We start from the raw sequence: 20,198 nt of genomic DNA, 5'->3' as shown, positions 1-20,198 counted from the left end.
ATAAAATGTTGCAATAAATGTGCCAGATAACAAAAACGTAATAATCACACATCATTCCTAGTCAGTAATATAACAAAGGCCAAACAAAGGCACCAAGTAACAAACGCTTTGATACTTCGTTCATAACCAATACTTCAGAATCATATATATTGACATATTCATCTTTTTTTTTCCTTGACAAAATGTATGGTCTTTACACAAATGTATTTGGTTTGAATATATATATATATATATATATATATATATATATATATATATATATATATATATATATATATATATATATATATATTACAGAGTGCATTAAATACAACCAGTGAAGGCATGATGCTACTAGGCATTTTCACTTGCCCAAGTCTACCCTAGGAGATGGAACTAGAGGAAATGCATCCTTCAATGCCAACCCAGGTCAAGAGAGAATTTTCTATGAAGAGCATCAACTGGCACATCATTTCAAGTGTATGGCTGAGATTGGAGATGGATACTGTATAGTACTTTGTCATCTCAAGTGTATGGCTGAGATTGGAGATGGATACTGTATAGTACTTTGTCATCTCAAGTGTAGGCTGAGATTGGAGATGGATACTGTATAGTACTTTGTCATCTCAAATGTATGGCTGAGATTGGAGATGGGATGGATACTGTATAGTACTTTGTCATCTCAAGTGTATGGCTGAAATTGGAGATGGATACTGTATAGTACTTTGTCATCTCAAGTGTATGGCTGAGATTGGAGATGGATACTGTATAGTACTTTGTCATCTCAAGTGTATGGCTGAGATTGGAGATGGATACTGTATAGTACTTTGTCATCTCAAGTGTAGGCTGAGATTGGAGATGGATACTGTATAGTACTTTGTCATCTCAAGTGTATGGCTGAGATTGGAGATGGATACTGTATAGTACTTGTCATCTCAAATGTATGGCTGAGATTGGAGATGGATACTGTATAGTACTTTGCTTCAGACTATGCAGCTTCTTATGGAAAGGAAGATCTGAGTGTGAGATCTTTGAGTGATTGCTGGCTTTATGGGTTTTAGGCGTAGGTGGCAAGATTTGCAGTTTGCAAAACCCCAGAAACTATTCAAGCAAATGTGCTTCAAGGGTAGTACTAAACCAGTATTTTAAGAAGCTGTCATCCATCCATGCAGCTAACAATTTAAGAGACAGGCCAGAGAGGTTAACTAACATTGATAAACTGGAATCAACATTGACCATTCCCCTCCAGGTCTTGCATCTGTCATGGATACTGTCACAAACTGTGGCATCACTGAGTGTGGCAATAGCACTGGAAACCATATCCTGCCATACTTTTTACATTCCCTGGAAAAAGTGGAATGGTTAACTTTTAGGTTTTCTTCCTGGATCTGTTGGTGAGATGTCTGATCATAGTGGCTGGTCCAACTCAATCATATTTCAGAATTACATCACCAAACACTTTGCCAAGCACAGTGGAATAGCTGATGGAAATATCGGACATCCAACCCTCATAGTGTATGAATCACATATATCTTTAACACTTGTTGAAGAAAACTAATGTGATTCTTTTTGTCTTGTCCAATACAACTCTAGATGGTGATATTTTTGGACCTTTAGAATCCAAATACAATAGAGAATGTCAGTTGTTCTTGCAGAAGAACCATGACTGACAAGCAACAAAGTATGATATTGTAAAATTTACCAACAAACCATACTTGAAAGCGGTGTCTCCAGAAAATTTAACTTCTTCTTTTTGGAAAATCTGGAATTTATTGATTTTCAAAAAGGAAAATTTTAGATTCGCATGTAGCACCATCAGCCATTTACCTTGTAGAGAACGATGTCAGTCCAAATAAAAAAAAAGATTCTAGAAACCTCTCAACCAACAACTCATCACTACTCTAAACATGTTTTTATGAAAGCCAAAAGACAAGAGAAAGATGAAGATCTAAGTGATTTATTCAAGAAGAGAACCATGACAAATTTTGTCCAAAAGCACAGAAAGGAATCTGTTCCACCTTTCCTTTGTGGTAGTCTAACAAAGAAGAAGAATGCATCAGCGTCTAAAGATGACAAAAATGTTAAAAATGTTTTTTAAAAATTCTACAACTGTGACTTCTAAGAGTATACAAAACTCACCCACCTCCTCTGTGAAGTAGTTATTGTTGCTGTTGTTGTTGTAGGGTTTAATACCAATTTTCAGCACATGATAGGCTATACATGGTGGCTAGTATAAACTGACCCACAAGAAGCTACTGGCAAGCTTTCTCATGTACTCACAGTGGCCAAGCCCGAGACTTGAACACACGCAGACAGAGGTGAGAAGGCAGTGATCCATAATGGTGAGTGCTTTAGACCACTCTGCCACTTGGGTCCCCCATCTGTGAAGTCTTTAACTGTAGAATTAGAGTGTCAGAAAAACATTCCTTTCCCAAAAAGTGCTTGTACTGCAGCCTCTGAGATTTTGAACAAAATTGTCTATGACTAAAATCCCTTCTTCTACTCAACCAGGTCACTTTGCATATTATGTAGATGATTCTGATGATAATTTCGATGACAGTCAAGACAGCTTGCCTATGTCTTGGGATGGACCTTCAAACTGCTGTACGTGTTACAACCCACCAACACTTAGGGGTTGTGTTAATCTTGTGATTGTTAAATAGGTACAATGTAACAATTGCCAACACTGGACACACCTTTTATTTTGCTGTGAAACATCGGTTGTGAAGCAACATAAATCATTTATTTGCCCACATTGCATTTTAAATCATGCAAAATTAATAATAATTGTTTTTAATTTTTTTTACTGCTTATTATTCATGGATTTTGACTTTACTGTGTTCCATTTGATCATCTAAGGATCTGCTGTTTTTTTAAAATAAATATTCAGCAAGGATGTTCTTTCTTCAGGGTAAGCTGAAATTTACTTTAGTTTTGCAAATAATGTAATAACATAAAGTTGTTCCCCCTTGGTACTGTAATCTGGGTCAGCTATCATTTGTGGTTTTAATTACATTACACGCTTTAAATGACAGCTATTTTATGTGAATAGAGACAAAGTTACAGAAATTTTACATACCCAAGGGAAGTCATTCAACTGTAAGGTTTTCATAACTTCTGGAGATTAGTAAGCCTTCACACCTTCATTATATTGTTCTCTGTGGCTATAAAGTTTAAACAATTGGCAAAAGATTATGACTAAACAACTGATTCAGATAATTATGGGCACTTTATTTCCTATGTCTGACATTTTAAGTTAGCAAATGGTCAACTGAGCTCATATGACAGTCAATTCTGGCACAAACAGTCATGTTACAATCAAAAAGCCATGTTACAACAATCTCAGATAAATGATGATATTTATACTATGCCATGTACTTAAAATTTAAGTACTTGTTAAAGCAATTAATCAAAAACAATTAATCTATGCCAATATTTATATCTTAATTGAAATTTGATTCCCTGATTATTTAAAGGTCACCGACCATACTCTAACATTTTTCTTTTTATATCAGATATGTATTACATGATTAAAAGTAATTATACTCCAACAAAAAGAACAAAAAAAATTTATCAAGTGTAAAGATGAAATAATAATTGAATTACTCAAAAAAGTATACAATGTTGTTACTTCCCTTAGATACGATTTCCCATCTATAGAGGATGCCAACTGGAAATGATGCACATTTATCCCCAAAAGATAGGGAACATTTAGATGTAACTATTGAGAACTAATTTACCGTTCAGCCTTAATCAATTGCGTCACTTTCAAAACTTGTCCACTGTTTCAATTTATTTTTACAATCCCCATTAATACAGGTCGACTTAGCACACAAAAAAAGAAATCGGCACACTTAAAAGAATCCAAAGGAACCAAAGTTGGCTTCCTTATGCCAGCCGATTTCACCCCAAAAATTGGCACACTTAAAATAATCCAAAATCAGTTTCTGGGGTTGGCTTGCTTTGTAATAAAATAACCTTTGTATCTGATATCATGTCAGTAAATTTAAGTAAGGAGTTTATTGCTTACTGCCAGTTGTGTTTATTCATCACCCAGGCTTCTATATGTTTACCATATGTAACCATAATTTATGATTGCTGGGTCAAAAGTATACACAGCAATAACTTACTTTAATAATATTTTTGTAACCCATGCTAGTGAAGAGATTATCATTTGCACTCACAGCAAATGTATTTTAAAATAATGATTTTTTTTGGCAAAATACCGTCATATAGTTAACCTGGATACAATATAATCTTGGCCATTTTGTATCTTATAACTTATCATGCATGAATGGCAGGTGCCTTCAAGCAATCAGGTCAGTTTTGCGATTTTGTTATATGACATAAGCAATACACACAACATATATGGAGTTTGTGGATATATTTTTTCTTTAATAAATTTCGCATGATGAAAAAAGAAGGAATAAATGATAACAATGCAAAGTTATTTTCTTTAATTTTAATTTCAGATAAGTGTTTCTTTATCTAATTTATTGTATCGTGCTGGAGGGGGCATAAATTCAACACAAAATTATTTTCTTTCTTATTTGTATGGAATAATGGAGTAAGTATGATTGACGATATTGACTACTAATGACAAGCTTTCAGTTTATGCATGCACACACTAAGACATCAACTTGAAAAAAATAAAAACAAACAAATAAAATTAACTGGCAAGAGCTTTACTTTGCAAAACACTGGCAAAATGCTCTATCTGTCTGTCTATCTATCTGTCTCTGTCTGTCTGTCTGTCTGTCTCTCTCATGTGTAACAAAGTGTGTATTATATGCAGCAGTGTTACAACCTGAAGCCTAAAATTAAATATATTTGTTATAATATCTCATGTACGCTACTCTCAGAAAAATGTATATTTATTATGTAGAATATTATGTTAAGTCTTATTGTTTTATAAATCAATATTGATAATTTGACTGAACACTTAAATTGAGAATGTCGTTGTGCAGATGCATATATTTATTTAGCATAAAAAATAAATGGATATAAATATTTTATTTAGAATGAGCATGATATGTGAGTTTGTGTTTTCTCTCATTTACATGTACGTTACGAAGTATGATTATTTTCTTTTAAAGAATATAAAGATAGTTTAATTTGTTTAAGTTTATGAAATTTTCTTCCTTTAACCTATACAATTTTACAACCTATACAAACTTTCAAAAACATTTTGTCCTACATAAATTATATATCTTACATAGTACCTACCTGTTGTTGGAAGAAAAAGAACTTGTTCAAACTACTGTTAAGTTGGGCCGAATTGCCATTTGAGTTGGGCCGAACTGTCTTTCAAGTTGGGACAACATGTCTTTATTTCAGCCAAGTTTGGGCCAAATTGACTATAACCCGGCATAAATGATACAACTTTCCCGTCCCTCACCCTATTTGATCCCACAGCTTCAATCCACTTTTTTTTCTGGTAAACAGGGTCTTTCAGAAAAAGAAAGAACCCTTTTGTGACATCATCACTCTTTTGGTTACATCCATATGCAACACAGTGCACCATATTTGCTGTATACAAGCACGATCATAAGATATATCACACAAACATTTACGTGGGGAATTAAACACTTGAATGGCTAGACTGAACAGAAGGGATAAATGTATGTCATATCTGTTTTTGGCACGCAGAAACTACCGATTGTTTATGGAGATTGACGAATATATATTTCATTTAAAAAAGCGGATTTTAAAGTCTAATTAGGCATTTTTATGGTGCGCATACATAACAAATGTGTCTTTTTTATGACTATAATAATATCACATGTTTGTACAATATATGTGGCCAGTGACCTTTACAGTTGTTGTCTAAGTAATCCATCTAAAAAAAAACAATTTATATTTACTGAAACCAAATTCAGAGTTTTATAAAAAGAGGTTTGCTTTTTCTGGAGCCTAACTATGGAATTTCATACCTGCCCATACAAAGTCAGCTGACTCATGCAAAGGTTTTAAAAAGCTCATTAGTCAACATCTATAGAAACAATAATTTGTATGATTGTTTGTAGTTCATTACTACTATTCTTTAAAACAATTTCACGTTCTGACCTATAATGTTTTACACAGGTGTACTAATCTTTGTATGAATCCTGTATGTACTCATCTTTAAAGCTTTTGTGCATATTTTGTTGTAGCAGTAGATCAATTGTCTAATTTTTAATAGCATTTCTTGTCTAAATACACCTCATCTTGTAAAAACTGGACATTATATACATGTACACATGCAATTGTAGAAGGCATCATGGAACAATGGTCAGCTGGCCAAACAAGCTTCATCACTAAATACTCATCATCATCATCATTATTATTATTACCCACCTTGAATTTGCCCACAATTCTGCCTTCATCTGTGATTTCATTGCCCAAGTTTTTGCCCCTGTACAATTCAAATGTGTGAAGCCAGTCCTTGAAACCACTGAATTCAGGCTGGTTTTCAAGTTCATTTGGAAACACCTGAATGACAAAACAAAATTTTAAAAAATCTAACTTGTCAATTCTTCCTAACACAAAGTTGCTGATAAGCAAATATAATTTGACTTTGCTGTTCACAGAAAAATATACATGCAAAACGTTGTTACAAATGTAGGTTCCACATTTTTTTAAACAATTAACACAGAATTATTTTCTTTTTGTTTTTGTTTCCTCTTAATGCAAAAAGAAAAAGAAAAGAGTGGAAGTGGTGCCTGTGTAATAAGAACACTTTATGGTTTTTCCACCACAATCCACCTCAGAAACAGTTTGAAGGAGTGATACAGCATAAAAGGGGGAGATAATCAGAAATGCTAGATATGCTAGAAACAACAGGCTCATGTTAAAAGTACTACAATACCTTTGTTGAATTATTTGCACAACTTCAATAAACACAGTTCTCCAATGAGTTCATGCTTAAGAAAAGAAACTTGGGAAAGCTTCAGCCAGGAATAAGTCAGCTCAGTCAACTCATGGTAATGAACACTATGATGGTGTGTGATGTTAACTGGTAAACTAGCTATATGTATATGCAATGGTGGTCACTGTAGTACTTCTGAGGTGTTTTTCTGATTGTTGGTAGCAAGGCTCAAGAGTCTTCAGATTGGTGTCCCAGGAATTTAAGGTGAAGTAACTCACTGTGCAGATTATGATATATCCTACAGCAAAGATACCTGCTTAAATCTTGAATGTTAAACAACCATAAACCATCTGATGCCATACTAAGTGATTTGTAACAAATGTGTAATTTAGTAGTACTGTCTGGAAATATATGTACAATTCTCTTCATTTTGCAAATTTCATGCAAAGTAGAAGATACTTTTTGTCAAAGAAAAAATAATACCGAAAACGTTCTAGATTTCCGTTAAACGCAGAAGAGGCGATTCTTTACTTGACAATAAATGATGTTTGTGTAAGCTATCAACTCTGGTTGGTGTGAGCTTTGTCCCAAGTTTCCTGTTAAAAACACAAAAATAATGAAAAATGTGTAGTTGATGCAGAACATGTAAAAAATCAGTTATACACTGGGGGGGGGGGAACAAATATTCAGTGACACCTGTCTATAATGGGCATTCAGGAGATGGGGCATTTTCTGTTGACAGGTGTACTTTACATACAGCTTAAAATACATACTGTAAACTTAAGAAAATGGGGTTTCTCAGTGTTGTTGTTTATGAGTTTCATCCACTGACATGATTTCAGAATTAAATTTAGCTCTGAATCTAGCAATCTGATTTAAACAGCAACTTTAGTGTGGATCACTAAACTCATGAAAATACAACAGTAAAGTAGTAATACAATAATAATGTAATAATGATACATGACATAAATGTTACTAAATATCATCAAACCTTTAGACTGAGTTTTCACTGTCTTCAAGATCATTTTTATTTTTTTGTGTGCTTATTTAAAATCAACTGCAAAAGCCAAATAATAAAAACTGATTTCCAAAACTCAGGAAACTAAGTCTAAAAAATCTGTGTTGTAAATATGCCACAGTTACTTTATTCTAAAAAATCTAACAAAGTTAGAATTTCATCATAAACAAATCATGTAAGCTGTGTATTTTTCCAATCATGGTGAAAGCAACAAAAAAAAAATATGAAAGTAAATGCAAAATTAGTTTTCAAGCTGTTAGTAATACATTTCAAGGTATGAGAGTGAAAGAAAAAAAGAACTGAATACAGTTCATTGCATGAGCATTGCGTTATAACTGATTAATCAGAAAATTAGTTGATAGCAACAAAGCAACTAAGCTATTTTTATTTCAACAACTACTTTAAGGTAAAACATTTTTTATCTGCAATTAAAATGACAGCAAGCTGAGCTGACAAAATTAATCTTGTGTTAGTATGAAGTGAAAATACTGTAAATTCATGCAGAATACAAAAATTGTGGTGATACTGTTGTCAAACCACACACTGAAAGGCCCAAGAAAACAAACAATTATCCATCTTTGAAGACAGCTAGTTTGCATTTTGTTCCCTCTACTTTCTACACACCGTAAATCCATAACAATTACTGTTTTTGTTCCTATTTTTGCATATCATAAATCCATAACAATCACTGTTTTTGTTCCTATTTTTGCATATCATAAATCCATAACAATCAATGTTTTTGTTCCCTCTCATTACTGCAGATCATAAATCCATCAGAATCCTATTAAGTAGTGGTCATCATGATGGAAGTCAAATAAACACCTTTTAGTGAAAACTCTATGTCAATATGACTGTTTCATCAAAAGGAGTAACAAAAACAAATTCAGTGACTTTTTTTGTTCCCTGCCTACTGTGGTGAGGTGACCAAAAGTATACATTGATGAAACCTGGATGTGATTCTATTGACAGTGCTCTATAATTACTAGATGGACATGGAAAATAACAAAATTTTCATGTCAATGTCTCAAAAGGCATTAAAGTGAAGAAATTGATCAGTGACCTTGGCCTTGAACGTGATCATAAACTGCCATCAAACAGAGAAATGTAAGTTCATCTCTGAACCTCGAACTACTCTTAACATTTAAAGCAGAAGTAAAAGCAATTATGAAATATTCATCTGTGACCTTGACCTTGAAAATAGGACTCCAAATATGGATTGCAAGAGACCTTCTAGAGAGTGTACAAATTTCATTATCTTTTATAGCTCATGAGCAGAAGGAAAAATATTAAAATGTGATCTATATTGACATGCGACCTTGACCATGAAGATAAGTTTCCCAATGACAAACATAGCTAGTTTTATTCCTTGTTGTTGTTGTTGTAGGGTTTAACGCCATTTTTCAGCACGCGATAGGCTATACATGGCAGCCAGTATTAATGGTGGAGGAAGAAACCGGGAAATCCCCGGAAAGAACCACCGACCCTCGAGAAGCTACTGGCAAGCTTTCTCACATATCCACATTGGCCGAATCCGAGACTCGAACCCACGCAGACAGAGGTGAGATGGCACTGATCCGTAACGGTGAGCGCTTTAGACCACTCGGCCACTCGGGGCCCCAGTTTTATTCCTTAATCTCAAGTGACTCTAATGTCATTGAATAAAAAGAATATATGAAAATTAAGACACTAACACATGACCTTGACATCAAAGATACAACCCACAAATTTGATATGTATCACACCTGCTCATGGTGACTTACAGGTATATAAAATTTAATCTCTTGTTCTCAAATGACTTACATTTTTAGCAAGGAAAGGATATTTGAAAGGAAAACTGAAAATAATGATCCCTAACCTTGACCTTGCAATGTAGTGCATGAGACACTTTCTAAGTATACCAAGCTTCATTCCCTAATGCTGAAAGGTTTCTAAAGTTAAAGAGTGAAAAGGGAAGTGTGATGGAAAACTTAAAATTGTGACACATGGCCTTGACCATGAAGGTGGGACCTCCATTCCAGTACATAACATACCTTCTAAAAATGATATATAAATATACCAAGTTTTACCACTTAATCTCTAACAGCTCTAAACTGACTAGAATGGAAAAGCACAGTGGAAAATTTAAAATATTTGGTGACCTGGACCTTGAAGACATAATCCCCAAGGTGAAAGACAACACTCCTTCTGATGACAATCTACAAGTATACCAAGTTTCACCCCTTAATCTCTAACAGCTCTAAACTGACCAGAATGGAAAAGTACAGTGGAAAATTTAAAATATTTGGTGACCTGGACCTTGAAGACATAATCCCCAAGGTGAAAGACAACACTCCTTCTGATGACAATCTACAAGTATACCAAGTTTCACCCCTTAATCTCTAACAGCTCTAAACTGACTAGAATGGAAAAGTACAGTGGAAAATTTAAAATATTTGGTGACCTGGACCTTGAAGACATAATCCCCAAGGTGAAAGACAACACTCCTTCTGATGACAATCTACAAGTATACCAAGTTTCACCCCTTAATCTCTAACAGCTCTAAACTGAATAGAATGGAAAAGTACAGTGGAAAATTTAAAATATTTGGTGACCTGGACCTTGAAGACATAATCCCCAAGGTGACAGACAACACTCCTTCTGATGACAATCTACAAGTATACCAAGTTTCACCCCTTAATCTCTAACAGCTCTAAACTGACTAGAATGGAAAAGTACAGTGGAAAATTTAAAATATTTGGTGACCTGGACCTTGAAGACATAATCCCCAAGGTGAAAGACAACACTCCTTCTGATGACAATCTACAAGTATACCAAGTTTCACCCCTTAATCTCTAACAGCTCTAAACTGACTAGAATGGAAAAGTACAGTGGAAAATTTAAAATATTTGGTGACCTGGACCTTGAAGACATAATCCCCAAGGTGAAAGACAACACTCCTTCTGATGACAATCTACAAGTATACCAAGTTTCATTCCTTAATCTCTAACAGCTCTAAACTGACCAGAATGGAAAAGTACAGTGGAAAATTTAAAATATTTGGTGACCTGGACCTTGAAGACATAATCCCCAAGGTGAAAGACAACACTCCTTCTGATGACAATCTACAAGTATACCAAGTTTCATTCCTTAATCTCTAACCAGCTCTTACATTATAGAGCAGAATGAAAACTGTTGAAAAACTTACAATATTGAGCTGTGACCTTGACCTTGAAAATAGGGCCCCAAATGTAGCACAAAAGACAGCTTCTGATGAGGATGTACAAGTATAAAAAAAAATCATCTCTTAACCTCAACTATAATGTGTAATGGAAAGTGGGAGGGAAATCTTAAAATACTAAAGTATGACCTTGACCTTGAAGATTTGATCCCCAGTGTGGTACAAGACATAACTTCTAATCATGATGCATAATTATGCCAAGTTTCATTCATTAATCTCAAATGGCTTTAAAGTTATAGAGTACAAAGGAAATGGAAAACTTTAAAATACAAGGCCATGAAAATTACCATGAAGATTGAACCCGTAACAGTGTATGTGACACAATTCTAATGATGACCTTGAGCTTGTAGATAGATCCCCAATGTTGTACAAGACACACCTTCTAATGATGAAGTATGATTATACATGTACCAAGTTTCATCTCATATGCACTTTAAAGTTTTAAAGTGGATAGAAAACAATCATGGAATGAAAAGATAGATGGAAATGCTGATGTTATCTCTACATGTTCATTAGTCATATTGGAGGTCTGACCTGCACCATTTTTATTTCAGGCCAACAAGATATCACAGTAAGTTTTTTAGTGTTTATATGACCAACCATTCTGGAGATAAAACTAGATTTTCAAGATGACTACCATGACAGACATAATGGCGGTCTGATCAGCTTTATTTTCATTTAGGACCAACTTCGTACCATGAGATGTCTTTTTGTCAAAAACCCCATGTTGCTACATCAATCAGTTCAGGAGAAGTAGTGATAACAATATTTTCAAGATGACCATGCTGGACACCAGATTGGCACCAGCTGTCATTTAGGACCAAATATATATCGCAGGAAGTCTTTTAGTGAAACCCCATGCTGATATGACCATCCAGTTTGAAGAAATAGAAATAATAAGATTTTGAAGATGACTATCATGGTAGCCATGTGGGACTATCATGGTAGCCATGTGGGACATCAGATCTGTCTGCACTGTTTTCATTTTTAGACCAACTAGATATTATAAGAAGTCCTTTAGTGAAGATCCCACACCAATCAGACTATCCATTCTGTTGTGATGGCAACTTCGAGATTTTCAAGACATTTGAAATGGGGGCCATTCTGAATATCAGGTTGGCACCATTTACACTATAGATGAACTAGAATCAAAAGAAATCTTTCAGTGAAATCCCCCATATCAATACAATTGGCCATTCAAAAAGAGGAAAGAAACATTTCATTACATCTTGATGCAAAAAACCAATGAGATTGTGAAACTTGTTCATCATTTCAAGTTAATTTCATCATTAAACCCTTCTACTGGTATATTTAAAAAAATGTAGAATGAAATTGCTCCCCCCACTTAAATTTCAGTTGTATAATAGATCCTGCCTTTAATTACAACCCCATGATCACCTAATGATTTATAAAGGGTAGTGTCCTATTGATTGAAAACAAAACTGGAACCTGCAATGCAAAACTCTGTTCACAAACAACATCTGGAGTTCCCATGTATTGCTAGAATGGATTTATGTTTGTTGAACATGTATAAACCCCACTGTAAACCCAAAAGACTGAGTGAAAAAAGACCATGTAGATATACGCATAAACATACACATTAAATTTTATTTTTTGACCTCAAATTATCAATGCTAAGTTGTACTAACAAGGTTTTTGACGAAACAAAACAATCATCAAAAGTTGGATGACTGTACTGAGAATAGATATGGTTTGAAGGGTTGATATATATGTCAAAGGTATGAGCATAAATTGCAAGATATTCATTATCATGTTAATGATCCTAAACATATGTTGATATCCCTCTAAATAGAGCAGTCTTAAGTACAAATATTTTAATGGTTTTCTCTTTACATCTTAAAAGAGAATTTATTTTTTAAAAATTAATAAAATAGTGTGAAAAATATTTAAGGAATTACTTTAGAGAAGTATTTTCTATTGAAATTATTCTGTACTGTTTGAAGTAATACACAGCAGCTGTCAAACTATATCAAGGTAAGTAACCACTGTGACAAATCATTTCCTCTCAGGATTAGAATCAGAGTTATATCCCTTTAAATTACTTTCACTTTTAAAGGTTACAAGGCCAGAAGAGCTAAATATATAAAGTAATCTTATTATTAATACACAAACTATTCTAAATAACAGAAAATAGACAGAATGCCATCAGCTTTGAAGGTTAAAATTTCTCCAAGCAAAAAAGTACTGTAACGGCCTTTAAAATCGAATCAGATCATCTATATATGAATACAAAAAGATACATGTATGCCATCCTTATTTCTTATGTGGTTTTTGCATTTGTTTAAAAAATTGTCAAAGTCCAAAATATTCACAAAGTGTACAAAATTGAAAACTGCTAAAATAGCCTTGTTATGTATATTTAATTTGCTTCTTTTTTTTAATTTCATTATATGATACGGATAATTGTATTGTAGACTTGACCTTGTCCAAAATCAAGTTCATTTTCTACTTGACCTGAATCACTGATGTTTTTGAATTCTGTCAACAACTAATACATCGCTAATATTTTCTCTATGAATATGGGTTAACTATTAGGATTATTATCTTTGTCTGAGTCAAGGACATTGTGTTTACCATGTTTTTTATTGTAATTTTAGTAACAGAGCTTCTATTTATACCTAAGATTTTATCTTGTAAACACTGGAACCTTCCAGAATTAAATTGTTCCATTATGTAATAGTTTTTGTTAGAAAATGGTAATTGTGACCTAGGTCAAGTAGAGGAGTATAAAATCTTGTTTATTGGAAAATTTATTTATTAGTGCTGTAAGATCTGAGTCTGTTGTATTATTGTCGGGTCCAGTATTTCATTTGAGCTGGAATTTATTTACCCAAATTATTTAATTCAAGTTATTCTTCTCATGTGAAATTTCAAATAAGACCATATTCTTGGAATGTATTATTTTGATTCAAGAAAAGAATGTTGGCACATCACTACAACACAGGCTACCACAGGCATTTAACACTTCCAGCATTAGAGTTATTTTATAATACCACTAATGTTTGTTGAGAAGTTTAATCTTTAGGACATGTATTAGAAATTATAGAATTATTAGGGACTTATTTTGCAATACTTTAAGTTCTTTTTACATTTTTCACTTTGTATTTCAGGAGAATTTTTTTTTATTTGTCGAATTTTACAAAGCTTGTTGGTTCTCACTCTTTTCTATCACTTCTTTTAAAATCATAGGGTCATAATAGCCTGTAAATCAATAATCAATAATCTATACATGACCATGATAAAGTCTGTAATATTTCATTTTCCTAAATACTATCATAAAATTACTCCAAAAATGTGTACAAAATTAAAATATTACTGCAATGGTCTTATATTCAAATGAGATCATCTGGCAGACCCTAACCTGTCCCAATATTACAATGCAGCACAGACCCTTATCCGTCCATATATTATAAGACAGCACATACCCTAATCTGTCCATACAGTATAAGACAGCACAGACTCTAATCTGTCCATATATTATGAGACAGCACATACCCTAATTTGTCCATACAGTATAAGACAGCACATACTCTAATCTGTCCATGCATTATAAGATGGCAGATTTTAAGTCTATTCTTTTCAGGTTTGGTGTTTGTGTTACACAAGATACAACATGCTACAAAGTTAGTGTGCAAAGATACATACTATATGGTCTGGCTATGTTCCTGTGTAAGGTTAGTAATGTGTACACAGATACATACTATATGGTCTGGCTATGGTCCCGTGTAAGGTTAGTAATGTGTACACAGATACATACTATATGGTCTGGCTATGGTCCTGTGTAAGGTTAGTAATGTGTACACAGATACATACTATATGGTCTGGCTATGGTCCTGTGTAAGGTTAGTAAATGAAGGTTAATTACTAATAGAAAACTACAGGCTTGATTTATTCATAAAATAAGGCTAGTAGATAGTAGATATATAAAATTCCCAAAGCCTGTGATATAACCTTCAGTTGAGTCATGGTGTCTGCTGTCTGATCCTCGTCATCTTCCTCCGTAACGAATGCTTTATTTACAAGACCTGTAACTGCAGTTACTGCTGCTCTTACACCGCCCTGCATAACACCAGTACCAGCATTTTACTTTATTTTGCAAGGCTAAAGTCTTGCATGAAACTGTGACAGTCTGACTATGACAGTATTAAAATGTTTGCAAACTACTCCAAACCATGAACTTCTGAATTACTTTCATGCAGATACACTACAGAAAATACTGTAAATACAAAAGAAACCCATTTATAATGAACTTGACAGACAGGCCCAAGTGTGATATTTCTGATTTTTGAACCAAGTTCAAATTTACACATTTAGTCTGTTTCTTAGTAGGCTATGAAATTACATTTCGCTTGAGAACCTAATGTAAGGGTAAACTAACTTTAGTAGGCTATGAAATTACATTTCGCTTCAGAACCTAATGTAAGGGTAAACTAACTGGCCATCCTTGTTGGCCTAAAACACGAAGTCTGTATTTAGTAATAAAATAAAAAAAAATGAACCTACATCCGATTTGCTAACACACATCTGTATCAGCTGCCTTTTTTTTTTTTTACAATCTCACCATTTCATTGGTTGATAGGAAAGATCATACAAAGGCCAAAATTGCTACCAATTGCAAATACTGTATTCATACTGGCAGTATAAAACTCTTTACAAAGTCTTCCTTAAGACTGGTTCCATGTATTCATAATCCACAAAAACAAGGAAAAGAAGTTTCATAATCTTGGGTGAGAAATTCCACTCCTGACAAGGGAGAGAACCCCTAACAAGCAGTTTTTGGGATCTCTAGAGGCCAAAAGTTGGTCTTGTCCCCGTGAGAAACATTGTAAAGATCATGTAAAATTCCCAAATGACTGACTCCTGAAAATTTGCTTCCACTTTATTGCAAAAATTGTAGGTCCAGGGCCTGCTGCTAAAGAGACAAGAAAATATCTGCCTTTCTAAATATGAAGATGTCAGTTCTAAATTGACGAACTCTGTATGCCTATTAAAAGTAAAATTTCAGGCATATTCATTTAAAATAAAACACAGATTTTAGTATTATCTGTTTCATTTATTTTACTGTCAGCTACTGTGTTTATCAGTGGGCCTGTGTATTTATTTTCAGAATACAAGTCCATGGACCATGTTTCTCATGCTAAGTATACTTGATATTACTCCATGCCAGTAGCAGAACTGCATTGCGGAATCACATACCTCATTATGAATCAGAATCAGACTCAAGCCTAAATCTGGGATTTGAGCATTTGACAAAGGGAAAGAACTAGAGAACAATGATACCACAATGGAGGACTCTTCCACATTACCTACTTTTTAACTGGCATCTATTTCTCAAGCTATGTTATGTATACCCCTAAAATGTACTGATGTTTAACTATATTGCATACAGCCATAAACTGTACCCGTGTTTAACTATATTATATATAACCATAAAATGTACTATGCTTATCTTTATTATATATAACCATAAACTGTACTGATGTTTAACTACCGGTATATTTGATATATAACTATAACTGTACTGATGTTTAGCTATATATTATGTACAGGCATAAACTGCACTGATGTTTAACTATATTATTTACAGCCATAAACTGTACTGATGTTTAACTACCAGTATATTTGATATATAACTATAACTGTACTGATGTTTAGCTATATATTATGTACAGGCATAAACTGCACTGATGTTTAACTATATTATTTACAGCCATAAACTGTACTGATGCTTAACTATATTTGATATACAAATATAAACTGTACTGATGTTTAGCTATACATTATGTACAGCCATAAACTGTACTGATGTTTAACTATATTATATATAACCATAAACTATACTTATGTTTAACTGTATTATGTACAGCCATCAGCCAAATTATTTTTTCATATTGACAAACCATCTTAACAGTGCTTTATTATCTCATAATCCACTAATGCTGACATCTGGCCTGAGTATTGTACACTGTGATACACTCCAGTAGTCATGCTACCAGGATAGCTACAATCAACCAGCTTTTTTTAAAAAATGTACCCAGAAAAAAATAGTTTTTGCTGAAACTTCAAAGAAAACTGATTACCTCTGAAGCACCAATCATTCTGTATAAACACTAACCAAATGAAACAAAATTCAGTCTCAATGTTCTACAATTATTTGATGTTGCTGCTGCAATAAAAAAAATGGGCATTTGTTTGGTCCTCCAAAGCTGTCCTTTAGCAATGACTTCAAAAACACATAAATCCTTCATCATTTAAAGACTGACTACAATATTCAATAAAAACAAAGAACGTTTCATCAGAGGAAGTCATCACCAAACTTAAATAAAAGCAATGGAATCTGATGGGCTGTTGCATTTTCCAAAGTAGCTGTAACATGTTTATTGTGCTGTGAAAGTTTCCTTTTTGCAGGAAAAAAGTTATGCTTATGATTGCTACTTATGGTGGCATAAAACACAAATTAAATTAATTTTTTTTAAAACCACAGATATATGGCTGTCAAGCTAATTGAAGATGTGGTATCTGACAAAGATGCTTGTTAAACATTTAATTTTTTCACATGTTTTCATTTCCCTATGAATAGCCTTATCCTGTGGGTGGCCTCCACAAAATGATAGCTGTGTCCAGCTACCAAAATCTAGGCCAATTTAGGTAAACAACTATAGCCATATGCTAACTGGTGACATTGTCATAGTAAAGTGTTTAATGGCATCTATTTGTTGACAATGGGATATAGATCAAACTAGGACTACCATTATTTTTGATACATATTATTTTTCTTTCCTGATGGGATGTGGCTTATATATATATTTTATAACATATGATCTATATTTGACTTCACGAACTTTTTAATATACATGTATATATAACAGATTGTTGATTGTACAACACAATGCATGTATTTTTCGCTTGCTTTTTTTACCCCAATCTCAGCGGCCATTTATTTTCAGCTAACTGACTATGTTGGTTGTCACATAGTTCATTATATAACATGGTCAGGTTCTATGGACCCCAACCACTTTGTTATAGCAAAGTCACTGTGTTATGTACAGCCATAAACTGTAATAATGTTTAACTATATTATGTACAGCCATAAACTGTACTAATGCTTAGCTATATCATATACAGCCATAAACTTTACTACTGTTTAGCTGTAGTATGTACTGCCATAAACTGTACTAATGTTTAGCTATATCACATACAGCCATAAACTTTAATACTGTTTAGCTATATTATGTACAGTCATAAACTGTACTAATGCATAGCTATATCATATAGTCATAAACTGTACTAATGTTTAGCTGTAGTATGTACTGCCATAAACTGTACTAATGTTTAGCTATATCATATACAGCCATAAACTTTACTACTGTTTAGCTATACTATAAACAGCCATAAACTGTAATAATGTTTAGCTATATTATGTACAGTCATAAACTGTACTAATATTTAGCTGTAGTATGTACTGCCATAAACTGTACTAATGCTTAGCTATATCATATACAGCCATAAACTTTACTACTGTTTAGCTGTATTATGTACAACCATAAACTGCAGATACTAGCTTGGATATTTGGCTTTTAATACCAACAGTACAGTCTGTTTTTATCAAACCCATTACCATAATGTCAGCTCAATTTCCTATGTTTAACTAACCAGTTTTGTTTTGTTAGTTTTTAATGGCATTTTTAACACATTACTGGCTACATAATGCCAAGCAAAGGAGAGTACCACAGCAGAAAATTGCCTGCAATGACCTGCAAAAATTGCATATTTGTACCAGAATTTCTGTGTAATAGCAATTACCAGTATATGAATATAAGTAATTGAAACAGCAATTACCAGTGTATGAATACAAGTAATTGTAATAGCAATTACCAGCATATGCAAATTAGTAATTTTAATAGCAATTACCAGTTTATGAATACAATTAATTAAAATAGCATTTACCAGTATACGAATGAGTACTTGTAATAGCAATTACCAGTATATGAATATGAGTAACTGTAATAGCAATTACCAGTATATCAATATGATTAATTGTAAAAGCAATTACCAGTAAAAAATAAAATTGTAATTGTAATAACAATTACCAGTATATGAATGATTAGTTACGATGTTAATGTTTAAGATATTATTATCTTGATCTCAATATGGAAGCTGGAAGCTCAATGGACCTATAAAATCCATCATACACATTTGTGTGAGATAAACTCAATGGACTTATAGAATCCATCATACACATTTCTGTGGGATAAGCTCAACGGACTTATAGAATCCATCATACGCATTTGTGTGGGATAAGCTCAACGGACTTATAGAATCCATCATACGCATTTGTGTGGGATAAGCTCAATAGACTTATAGAATCCATCATACACATTTGTGTGGGATAAGCTCAACAGACTTGTAGAATCCATCATACACATTTGTGTGGGATAAGCTCAACAGACTTGTAGAATCCATCATATGCATTTGTGTGTGATATGGGTCATAAAATGTGGGGAGGTATGAAGTTTTGCCAGTTCCTGTCCACAATTTTAATTACAATCATCTACAATATTTTAGAAGTGTCTGCTTCAATAATAAAATGTGCTATTTATTATGGATTTTGATGTGCTGAATTCAAATATGACACTTAAAACAACTGATTGGCTACTGTTTTCAAGACATTTAAGTTTTTAGATTGTATATCTCTATATATATAATGTAATTAATTTTAATCATAAATTGTAAACCTAGGTCTTTTCATGTGTTTATGGTTGCTTCACATGAAAATATTTCACCTGTCCTGTTTATGTAACTCTTTAAAAAACAGCAAAAGGGTTATATAAATAAAATATATTATGAAAGAAAGGCAAAAATCTTTTATGTGTATATAATTACATAGTTTAATCCTTATTCAGTGTCTACTCTGCACGTTTTGGCTTGTCTCTTGTATTCATTAAATGGAGCATCTCTTGTCACTGTCCAGCAACAGTTTGCAAGCATTGATGGGTTCCATTTGCACTGATGGTGTTTCTCCATTGTCGCAATATCCTTGTCGAATCATTTGTTGTGTTCGTCGATAACTGCTCTGTGCAAAGAATGTATCTTTAGTGACATGTTACAACCAAGGC

The 20,198-nt window shown here is 33.4% G+C and overlaps 1 protein-coding gene across 1 annotated transcript in view; it reads right to left on the bottom strand.

The window, feature by feature from the left end:
- Positions 1-20,198, bottom strand: part of LOC149807887 (otoferlin-like) — a 480,268-nt gene that overhangs the window by 145,091 nt on the left and 314,979 nt on the right. Inside the window, exons 33-34 of the mRNA XM_089962251.1 lie at positions 15,034-15,141; positions 6,316-6,450 (exon numbers count right to left, since the gene is read on the bottom strand). Of these exons, the coding sequence (XP_089818377.1) occupies positions 6,316-6,450; positions 15,034-15,141 (243 nt within the window). The remainder of the gene's footprint in view (positions 1-6,315; positions 6,451-15,033; positions 15,142-20,198) is intronic.

Source organism: Sinohyriopsis cumingii, chromosome 1 (assembly GCF_028554795.1).
Source record: "Sinohyriopsis cumingii isolate HCF-2022 chromosome 1, ASM2855479v2, whole genome shotgun sequence".
In the NCBI taxonomy this organism is placed as follows: domain Eukaryota; kingdom Metazoa; phylum Mollusca; class Bivalvia; order Unionida; family Unionidae; genus Sinohyriopsis; species Sinohyriopsis cumingii.
The sequence above is the reverse complement of the archived record's forward strand: the minus strand, read 5'-3'. Positions and strand labels throughout refer to the sequence as shown.